The sequence below is a fragment of the Epinephelus fuscoguttatus genome, linkage group LG20, assembly GCF_011397635.1.
Source record: "Epinephelus fuscoguttatus linkage group LG20, E.fuscoguttatus.final_Chr_v1".
Taxonomy (NCBI): domain Eukaryota; kingdom Metazoa; phylum Chordata; class Actinopteri; order Perciformes; family Serranidae; genus Epinephelus; species Epinephelus fuscoguttatus.
The window spans coordinates 7,548,418-7,560,249 of record NC_064771.1 but is presented as its reverse complement, the minus strand read 5'-3'; the positions used below and the strand labels follow the sequence as shown (position 1 = coordinate 7,560,249).

Here is an 11,832-nt window from a genome sequence, read left to right as displayed (position 1 = left end):
TGTGTTCATCAGTGTTAGACATGCAAACATATGATCATTTTGAGAAATATTATGCATTAAACATGTCTTACAAATGAGTTAAAATGAAGTTTATTAAATAATAATAAATAAATAAATAAATAAATAAAAATATAGCGGAAAAAAGAACACAGTATGATATTATTATACAGTAAAAATTGCATTGTATGTAGTAGTGATTTTTGGTAATTTGTTGTACTGTAATATTAAGAAAAAGCCTATTAGATCAGTTCTGCGCGCGTCGCCATTAACTTCCACTAGAGTCTGCCCAAGAGTCAGCTTTGCTCTGGCTTTGCTTTTTCTCAGGAATGATGTCAGTTTAGGGTGAGTTATTAATGCCGGTAACACTTTCTGTCCTGCCTTGGTGTTAATATTTACCCGCTGGTTAATCTCGGGGGATCTGGTGTCTGACTCTGTACCGTGCGCAGGACAACTTTCCAAAACGTTGGGAGGTGTGTTTGAAAGCTGTGGCAATGTTTATAGAGACAAGTTAAAAGTTTCGTGTCTTTTTAATCTCCGACACCGAGAGCGATTCCTGCGATGGCTCCAGAGCTGCTGACTGTCCTAGTGGCTTCAGGTGAGACCAACACTTTCTACACTATCTGACACATGTTTTAGTGGTTCATGGCCACAATCAGTTGTATAGCCTACACATTTTTTTTTGTTGTTGTTTTTTTACCATTACATTACATCAGTCATAACACGGGGTAAATGTAATTTCTGTTTGTGCAATATTACAATGTAAACCCAATCAGGGCTGGGTGATATGGAGAAAATCAAATATCAAGATATATTTTTTAATATTTTTTTTATTACCAAATGCCTTCATATGGATATTACCACGATATGGTGGGGTTGACTGTTGGTGCTTTTAAATATTTTGAGATTCTTGATAAATAATCATTAATAATGCAGATATAATAAGTGAGCAGGTAGAGGCGAGAAAGTGTTGTAGTCTGGTAAATTCAGAAAATGACATCACTTTACTGTAATGCAGCCATTATAACCAGGAAGAGACAACATCTAAGACGATATTTAGTCTCATATCACGATATTAATGTAATATCCATAAATTGCCCAGCCCTAGCAACAAAGTAATCTGACACAACATAAATGTGTCACATGATGGGTCATTTATGCCAGCAAAACTTTTTAATAATTTACATGAAGTAAACTGTGATTTTTGAACATAATTTTGTCATATTAACTTTAAAAATGCAGCTTATATGACACAAAGGTATCAGGTTACTGGATCTTTATTTAAATGTGTATTGATATGATGCGTAACTACCTACTAATTTTACCCACAAACAAGTAATTTTACCTACAAACATCAAATACTGTATTGAATATAATCAAATTTTAAAGACAACACATTTACACATTTTCAGTGACAAATTTGCCAATGGAGTTAACCCAAAACATTCTGTTATATTGACATAATATAAAATAATAAGAAAGTTAAAGTTAAAGGATTTTATTTCTGTCCCATCAGTGCATGAGTGTTTTTCTTGGCTTTTCATGGAAATAAAGAAAATTGTAGCTTTAGAGATATCACAGTGTCTAGTATAGTATAGTATGGTTGGAATGTTATTATTAGTAGTATATCAAATTAATTTTGTATTGATGAAAACTTATACAAACAGATCTCTCTGAATGACCAATAAACCTTTCATCAAAACTCACAGATTTTTAAACACCAATGAGGAAACATTTGTTTTGTACAGAATTTCATGAAAGACATTTACAAATGGCAGAGCTTACTGCATGTACATGGGCATCAGGTAAACTTTACTGCCATTTGGTGTTCAGAGAGTGAGATACATGCAGGGGGGCATATTGCCCATTTTTTTTAATGCTGTTTCTCTCCTCGGCCTCAGGGTCCTGTGTGGCATTTTGTTTGGTGATCCTGATGCTGGTGGTGGCCCTGTACAGAAAAGATCCTCTGTGCTGCAGATTCAGACCTTCCACAACAGAGCACTACACAGTAAGAACAACTCTCTACTACAGAAAGACTTCAATCACATTAACTGTTCAGTAAGAATTTACAGAATCGACCTCTTCATACCAGATTCTATTTGACTGTCTTTAGGCAGTGGTGTACAGTTGTAGCTTCCACAAATGTAATACTTTATGACTCCCCACTCAGAGAAATAATCTTCCCATCCTCATTTGCTCCCTTGATACACTCCCTATAGTATTTTTTTCTGCTGTTTTTAGAAATTGAGTTTTAACACAACATTTAGTATACACAAGTCTATGTGGGCAGTGTACAAAAATAGCAGTAGAAAATCAATAAACCATCAACAACCACAAAAAAGTAAAATAGTCCCAGAGACATGGCCTGATTCACCTGTTAAGGCATACATATGTACTAGAATATGGATGTCCGACCCGAGCTGGTTACAGTTCAAAAAGAGTTAAAGGCGATGATGACTCAATGCCAATAGTATGACTCAGAGTTTATTAATCAGAACTGCTGATGAAAGTGTGTGTGTGTGTGTGTGTGTGTGTGTGTGTGCCTATTGACGGTCGGTAACAACAGCAACAACAATAGGGTTACAGCGACAAACTGAGTGCCTCAGCAACATTGCATTAGTTGCGTTCTGCTCAGGTTAGGTTTGGACATGAAACAGAATATGCGTTGGGCTCGGGTCGGGCTCGCCTACTCCTGACGCTGGCTTGTGACGGGTTCTGACAGAAATACGCAGTCCGAGCCGCCCTCTAGTATGATCCAACCTGGGCTACTATGCTGGAGTAATAACAGGATTCTGTGTGTCAGTTAGTTTATAGTAATTTGATTAAACACACAACTTTATTTAGGAATATGACCATGCAACACTAGCATACAGTATGATAATAGCTACTATTAATACTAATAAGAAAACTATATTAACTAAAATAATAATAATAATTTGCAGGGATCAAATTATTCCAGTCCCCTGCAGGTTCTGGGGCCCCTAAGGGTCTTGAGCACCTGGGCAGAAATTGACATATTCCTTATGATAAAAAGTCAAGAATCTAGGAGGTCTGCATCATTAGTGTCTCTGAGCATTACAGAGTAAGGATGAGAAGGAAAAAGTGAACCAGAGTGTGAGAAGCGAGTGTCACTGGAGGGCTTTTTGTGCGCACAGCTCCCTGTTCCTTTTCCTCTGTGCTCCTGCCAGCTCGTGTGTCAGTTCTGTCTGGACTCAGCTTCACTGTGGCATTCAAGCACATGTTAGTAGCTGCATGCATGGCAGATTAAAGATCAGCAGCTGATGCCAGACTACAACCACACTGCCACAGAGAGAAATAGCAAGAACCCTCCTTAATACCCACCCAGCCAGAAGGTCAGAGGTCACGGTCGACTACACAACACCATCCCCGGGGCTGACAGGGATTCTTATCAAAGGGCTCCTCAGTGGGGTGCATATTTACCAATATAAAGCCTCTTCCTGTGTCGTCCACTGGTTCACATACCTCTAGTATTATCTAGCCATACAGAAAGATACAGTTTTGTTTTAATGGATTTTTAGATATTCATGTCAGAGGTTTCTGCCTCAGTGATAGTTAATGGAGTAAAATGAATTGGTTACACAAATGACCACTTTCAAAAAGTACCCTCTGAGTGAAATATCACGACCACCATTGCTGTAGATGTTGACATGGGACACAGACACCAGTTATACTATGTAGAGTAACTTAACTGAAACCACTAACTCTGTAAAATGAAAACTAATCTCTGATGATCTTTCTTCCCAGGATGATCCTCCTCATTACCACAGCAGGCACTCTTTGATTGGCATCGCTAATGAGCACAGTGCTGCCATGAACCAGGGAGCTACTGGAGCACAGGTAGAAAGTGTGACTTTATAACTAATTAGAACTGCAAAAATTTGAAAAGTATCCAGTGCATCTGCCAGAAGTTTCATATCAGATTTTTTTTCTGCATGTGTGTGTATGCAGCTTCCCGGAAGGCTGTTCATAATAGGGAAGCCAAATGACTACCACCTGAATGGGGCTCTGCCGAGGCTGCCTTCCTATGAGAGCGTTCGTAAGAAGGACCGGCAGAGACATATCCACAGTATGATCTCACAACGCTTTGGCCTCAGTGGCTGCCGTGATGAGGTGAGCACAGTGAGCATATATTACTATTACTACTACTGATAATAATAATAATAATAATTATTATTATTATAATTTATTAGCCTACATTAAAGGGGAAAGTGAGGCAACTATCATTTTCAAATTGGCAAAGAGGGGGCATCCAAAAGCCATTATGCTTTGGCACCCAAATGGCTAGCAACGGCCCAAGGTGAGCAGACAGAGAGCTACAAAATCTGTACCCTGCAGGTACTTTCCCTTACAAACTCTGATTGCAGTTTACCTTGAAATGAAAAAGGTTTTAAATAAGCATTCTATATTTTGGGAAATAAACTTATTCACTTTCTTTCCAAGAGTGACACAAGAAGATTGATGCCACTATCTTTTCTGTGGGATAAGTATGAAACTAGGAGTTAGGAGGCGATTAGCATAGCTTAGCACAAGGCTACAAGCCTGGGGAAACAGCTAGCCTAGTTCTCTTCAAAGTTCAAAATTATGTGTCTCGCGCTCACCAATTAACACCTTCTATCTCATTTGTTAAATCTGTATCACCTCAGTAATGTGAAAAAGAGACTTTGTCATTTTCATGGAGAACATCCTAACAGTTTATCCTTCCACTCAGGACTTCAGTGTAACATATCCAGGTGTAGCTTTGGTTTCTAGGTATGGTTAGTCAACACAGATTGTAGACAGTGGTGCTCCCAGAAATGTTTCATAGGCGTGGCCAGATGGGGCCACTCAACATCTTGGGGTGGCACACCAAAACTAACAGCCATAACTGAATTTCAGGAATTCAATCTTGTTGTTTACGAATGCAGGCCGGTTAAACACTATGTCAATATGGAAAATTAAGGAATCACATTCTGATATACTTTGGTTACATTTAACACTAGTCTACTAATTATCTGATGTACATAGACTAATACCGCTATAGTCAACACTTTGACTTCTTCAGCAGTCCTGTGTTTAATGTGTTATTATATTGGGCAATTCATTGTTCTTCAAAAAGGCTAGTTGTCCTTTTCCTCAAAAAGACAAATATATAGCTTTGATTTGAAGGAGTGTGTTGATTGTAAGGAAACAACATTTAGTGGGAACAAGCCTTTTTTATGCTCAAACTTTTTATTGCTTTTTCAGTATTGGAACACAGTACATTACAATTGAACAAACAATATTCAAAGTTAAAAGAAAAAAGAGTTATAAGGAAAAAAGAAAAGGGCGGGCGCATTCTTCTTGGCAGTGTGTAACACTGGTGTCCTAAAATGTTTATAACACATCATATTGTCACGCATGTTCATATGCTTAGCATAAACAATTATATAATGTACAAAGAGCAAGCATAAGAACCACAGATATCAACTGACACATTAATCATCTTTACTGATCATCTCCAGATAGGGACCTCAAATGTTTCTGAAAACCTTTAAACTATTATTTACTTTATGAATTCTTTAAAGCTGATCTTCTCTTTTGACTTTCAATGTCTCAGCACTATCTTGTTCCCCGTGATGAGAGCTAGTGTTACCCATGAACATATCTTTGAAGACATACTTTTGTGGCCTCCACTGGCAAGATGCCCTGCTGGACCCTCAATGAGATCTGTTTCTGATTGTTAATTAATTAATTAATTAATTAATTAAGGGAACAAGTCTTCTTAAGTTTAGGGGAACCTTGTGAGTACCCACGGAACCCATTTTCATTCAGATGTCTTGAGGCGAGAGTTCAAGGGACCCCTCTGGAAATGGCCATGCTAGTTGTTCTGTTGCCAAAACTTGCCCTAAAGGAGGTTTACTTAGCCCCCTTCCTGACAAGCTATGCTGACATGGATGGTACCAATGGATGCCTTAGGTAGTCTGTGCACACCAGAACCCCTTAAAGACAATACTGTTGACCTCCAATTATTTTCACCAGGCTTGTTGCCATTTTTGCTCTCACTTATCTGTCTCAAATTTTCAAGGATGTGGCTTAGTAGCTAGCAAGCTATGTAGGAAGGTAAGGTCCACATTCTTGATGCTGCCTAGAGAGCTCACATAATAGTGTTTTTTTTTTCCAGCTGGCAAAAACATCCGTCAGTTAGCACAACACCAGATATTTCAATTGCTGAACAAATTGAAGGTGTTGGCATGATTTAGATGACATTGGCTAACAGTACCCATAATGATACAAATTGCATATTTTTGTACTACTCTCCCCCAGTTTGTAACACAGCCTTTCCTTTATAAAGTTTTAGTCTCCAGCTGAAGCTGTGATAACCCTGATGTCACCATGATTGTTTTCTCAGTTATTTGAAAGCTCCTCCAGAGCCACAGAAGTTAATATACAATCTTTTTGTACAGGCTGAATCGTACTGCCCATGTCTGTGAACTTATTTCAAATGTCTTCAACTGCGTAGTTCCATTTACCTACAGTACATCTTTACATTTATTACAATACAGTCTTTTCTTTGTCACATTCTGTTCCAGCCTCCACCAACGTATGAAGAGACCCTTCGCCAGTCCATTGACATTTTACCTGTGAATCTGCACTCCCTGGATGATCACCTGTCAATGCACCCCCAAGATCACTCCTCAAACCTCACTGAAGACACACACAACCCCATTCAACCACCCACACCGCCACAGGGACCAACTTCCTCCCGATGCCCAGCACATAGTTCCACGTTTCTGTCAATCTGAAAGTCTGCTGTCAAGCCACAGCATGAGGAAAGGGGCTACTTTTGTTCGAGCCAAGCGAGTGACGCCATCAGGCACAAGAGAAGAGTTTCTGGAAGAGCTGTTGATAGATCTCTGTGATCCTTCTTAGAGGTATTCTCATGATAATGACTCTGGCTATACACTCCACAAGGGTGACAATGACACAGCTCTGCTTTGTCCATTCAATTCCTGGCAGGTTTTACATTGTGTTTTTCCAAGAATGGCATAATGGGAGGATGGATTTAAAGGCTTGACAAATGTGATTCCTTAGAGAAAATCAGGTTATTTTTGTTCTGAAGACTTTTATTCCACATGTTTGAATTCAGCAGATGTTATATTAATTAAATCCTCAGTGCCTCCATCAGTCTTTCATTACTCAGTCTTTTCAGAAACCTCTGAAACAACATTTAGATCATCATATGATACCATGGATTTCCACCAACACCCAGTATGATCTCACCCTTTTAGGATTAATAATTCACTGCATTGATAGAATTGTGAGGAAAAAAAATTGATTAGCTGTTAAATGTAGTCACAGAAAGAACCCCAGTAGAGACAGTGGCACTTTTTGGTTCTGTTCTAATTAAGAAAACCTCAATTCCATCGACATTTGTAATAACGCAAGCAACTAAAAATTCAGCTTTAAAAATAGCCTTACTCAACAGTACGTCACAAGGTAACAATATTGTTATTATGGGAATATTGTGGGTATCCAGTAGTGTTTGGTCAATATTCCTTACTTTAGAGGCCTTTAACAAGCCCCAGTTTTGTGAGCTCAGACATTTCTGTAAACAGCGGGACAGAGAGGAGCATGAAAACGTGTAAGACAGCAAAGATGACAGCTAAAAAGACATGGACAAAACCAACTTGTGATGACATGAGTGCTCGTACAGCCATTCCTGTAAATTTTCATAAGAGCATAAGTTTTTGCGTAAATTTAAAGTCATTTTTGACTAACTTTGTTAGCTCACATTTCTGTATTTAACAATAAATGCGATGGATGGATGCCGATTTGTCTTAAAATGTGGACCGTAAACCCCAGGACCATGCCTGTCTATAGACAAGCTGCTTCATCTCAGCAAGTGAGATACACATTAGCAGCTCAGTGATGCTATAGGCTACTTAGAGACAATGATGCTTTGAGCGAAGTGCTAACATAAGCATGCTAACATGCTCAAAGTGCCTTAACATGCTGATGTTTAGCAGGTAATGTTTACCATGTTCAACACCCTAATTTAGCATGTTAGCATGCTAACATTAGCTTATTAGCACTAAACACAAAGTACACCTGAGGATTATGAAAATGGCATTTGGTCAAAAACCAAAATACTGAACCAATTAAAAGTCATCAGAGTGATTACAGTTTGTCTTGTTGGAGACACAAATGTTTGAAACAAATTAAATGGCAATCAATCAAATAGTTATTTAGACATTTCACTTGAAGGTCAATTTGCAGGTGGCACTAGAGGAAAAGTCAGGGGATCATTAAAATCCATGGGATTCATCATCTGGGAACCATGAATATCTGTACAGGGTTTTGTGCCAATTCATCAAGTAGATTTTAAGATATTTTACTGGACAGGTGAAAATTTTGACCTGCTGATGGCACCAGAAAATAAGTCAGGGAATCAACTTAATCATTAGGATTCATCCAAAGAGCACCGTGAACATCTGTACCAAATTTCATGGTAATGCATCCAATAGTAGTTGACTCATTTAACTAAAAGCTACAACTATTAACCTGTTGGTAATGCTTGAGAAAAAGTCAAGGGATCACTAAAGTCAATGGGCTTCATCCTCTGAGAATCATAAATGCGTGTACAGTGTTTCATGCTGATCAGTCCAATAGTTGTTGTGATGTTTAAGTGGTGGACCAATAGACTAACTGACAGACAAGCTGACATTTCCAACAGTAGAAACCAAAAATAATGTCAATGGGTGTTGATATTTGGATGACTTTAGGTTGTCAGGTGACCAAATTCCAACGTCAGGACAAAGTCTAATGTCATCGTCAATTTGACGTGGAAAACTGACGACATATGACATTGATATTTTGTTTGTTTTAAGTTGTGTTATTAAGTAACCAAATTCCAGCATCTTTCAAATGTTGCACACCAGTGTCATCTTGATGTATAATAACAACATTTGGTTTTAAGGTATGGGAATCAAAACCCAAAGTCTGCAAAACGTCATAATGTGAATGTCCCCACAACGTGACATTTAAACATTGTTAGACACTCAAAATATTGTCAACCTGATTTTCATTCTAACCTAACTTTTATGTCCGTCCAGTGTAAGGGTTCAGCATCTTTCCAATGTCATATTGATGTCTGATGCCAGGTTAGCCTAAGAAACTTGGTTTCACTCTGGTAGAAGTTTCTTTGGCAAGACCAAGCATTGCTTAAACAGTGACAGTGTTTGGCCTGCACTCATCATCAGTGACTGTTACTCACAGTTTGAGAGGTAAAGTACGACAGCACAGTTACTATTTAACCCAGATCAAACACTAACCACAGAAAACACAAACCAACCATAACCAGGAAGCATCTGGGAGAACTAGACTACACTTTGCTGCTTGTGGATCCACTGATGACCTGCACCGATACTTGCCTGGACTGAGAACCAAAAATGCAGATCTCACACAATTGTCAGTGGCTATTCAGTAACTTCATGACTCATTTTTTTGTTTCTAAAGAGGAAAAACACAAACAGTGTAACAGATACCAAAGAATCAAATTGCTCACACTTGGTTACTTGATGCTGGTTTATGGAAGTGTTCATCAGTTTATCCTCGGTATATTATCCAATCAGACTGTGGAGTGCACAGCAACCCACAAACAGTGATGTGCCCTCCACCATCTAAGACATAGAATGCCATGTCTGCAAACTCCTCACATCCATCATTCGTTCTGCTTCATGACAGCGTTTCAACTTACTAAGCCTTACCCACACTTACCCACACTCCCCCTGCATACCACAAGCCTCTGAAATACAGCCGTTCCCATTTATCTCCTAATTCCTGTTCAAAGCTCGTTCAAAGAGATGCTGATAAGCTCGTACCATTCACAACAAATTTTACACAGGGATTGTTGAAGGACACTGGCAATCATCAAAGGGCTCCTTTTATCCAAGTTACGGAGTAATCATAAACCTTAGGAAGTATAATTCTTAAAAGGAAACTACGGCCATTTTCAAAATCCATACATGTTGTTCCTATGGACAAAGACAGTCCAACAGTATTATTAAACATGAAAAACTCTCTCTGCTATCCAAACACTAGAGTTAAATTTGCAGTGTCATCAAGTATAAAGTCTGGAGCTGCTCCATGGACAATTAATTGGGAAAGACTTTACAGATGACAATGAGAGCACCCAGGGGAATGTTCTGAATATATGGGTACATTTTCTGTTTTACAACTGTGAACACTACAATAGAATAAAGCTCATTTGGGTATAAAGAAGACAACAAGCAAAATCAGGCTCCTATTCATCGTCTAGGGAGCAGCTCCAGATTTTATATTTAGAGATACCTCTCTCTCTTCTTTAAGAGTGAATCTCATGTTCACAAATATTGATTGAACTTTCCTAGGCCATGGAAATAACATAATAGAATTCTTAATTTGGGTGGTGTTCTCTTATAAGATTGCTTCTTTTTCTGTAACTTTAATTTATTAAGAAATAGGCCTGGAATGTCAATATGTGGATTCTAACACTAGTAAGCCAAACTGAGGAGCATATTAAGTACTGGAGGAGTGATTGTACGACATCCTGTGGTCAGTTTTGGTATTACACCTTTCCAACAATTTGTTTCCACATAGCACATAAACTTGGTTTGAGGTCTTAATTAGTTCTCTGTAACATTAAAAATGTGTAAATCAATATGCAACAATCAATGTTAAAGTAAAGATGAATATTCATAAATGATAAATCAATATTTTAACACTCATAAAGGGGACAGAATCATCAGCATTTCTAATGCTGCACTGACTAAAATAAGAAATGAGACTACAACTAACAATTACATCATTGTTGATCAATCTGACATTTTTGTCTTAATAAAATAATTAATTCTTTGGTGTATAAAATGTCAATCCAAAGCCCAAGATGGTTTCCTAAAATGTCTTGTTTTGTCCACAACCCAAAGACAATTCAATTCACTGTCAGAGAATTACGAAAGTGAAATCAAAAGATACAGACATTTAAGCTAGAATTTGACTTTTTATCTTAAAAAATACTTAGACAAATTACTTGATTATTAAATTAGTTGGTGATTAATTTCATAGTTAATCTAGCATCCTCTCACTGATTTTAAATGTGTGCACAACTCTGCAGTGTTGAGTGTATCTGATTTCATCTTCTGTCAGTAATTTAACATGATTGATCGTGACATGTGCGGGGTGTTTTTATGTGTCATGGCTGATGGGCAGCTTTCATGTGTGGTTGTGTACTCTGTAATTATTGTGTGCAGATTTGGAAGTCAGATAAACGAGTCTCAACAACCAGCTACTGCAGTGCACCTCCAAAACGCTCTGTCAGTTCAGCAGCTTCCCTCTCATCATTTCTGCTTTGCATGAAAACTGAGCTCAGACAAACCAACAAATACAGTAACATGTCATGTGAAATAACATATGGTTCATGTAGGACCCCATTGCCTATGGTAAAAAGTAAAAAAAAAAAAAAGAAGAGAAGATTTCTGGCATTTTTAAGGAATATGTCACCCACAAACTGACCATTTGCATATCAATTACTCACCCTGTGTTACGCTGAATATGTGAAGAAAATTTTGTTTTTCTCAAATGCCTCCACGGTGACTGAAGAATCCGTAAATGGAGAAAATGTTTAATGAATTGAAGTAAAAGGGAAGTACTGAGCAATACAACTGGATAAATGACTTGGATTATACTGCACAAGTTATGAGAGTTTGTAAACAGATGTTTTTAATATAGTGTTGCTGTTAATGCGGACCCCTTTATTTCAATTCATTAACAATGTTCTCTGTTTTTAGATACTTTGCTTACCATGGAGAAAAAAAGTTT

General features: G+C 38.0%; 1 protein-coding gene across 1 annotated transcript; it reads left to right on the top strand.

The window, feature by feature from the left end:
* Positions 1-359: 359 nt before the first annotated feature.
* LOC125880923 (uncharacterized) lies at positions 360-11,829 on the top strand. Its single transcript, XM_049563763.1, has 5 exons — positions 360-595; positions 1,899-2,005; positions 3,763-3,855; positions 3,967-4,128; positions 6,567-11,829. The coding sequence occupies exons 1-5, from the start codon at positions 559-561 to the stop codon at positions 6,777-6,779; spliced, it is 612 nt and encodes a 203-aa protein (XP_049419720.1). The 5' UTR covers positions 360-558; the 3' UTR covers positions 6,780-11,829.
* Positions 11,830-11,832: the final 3 nt, after the last annotated feature.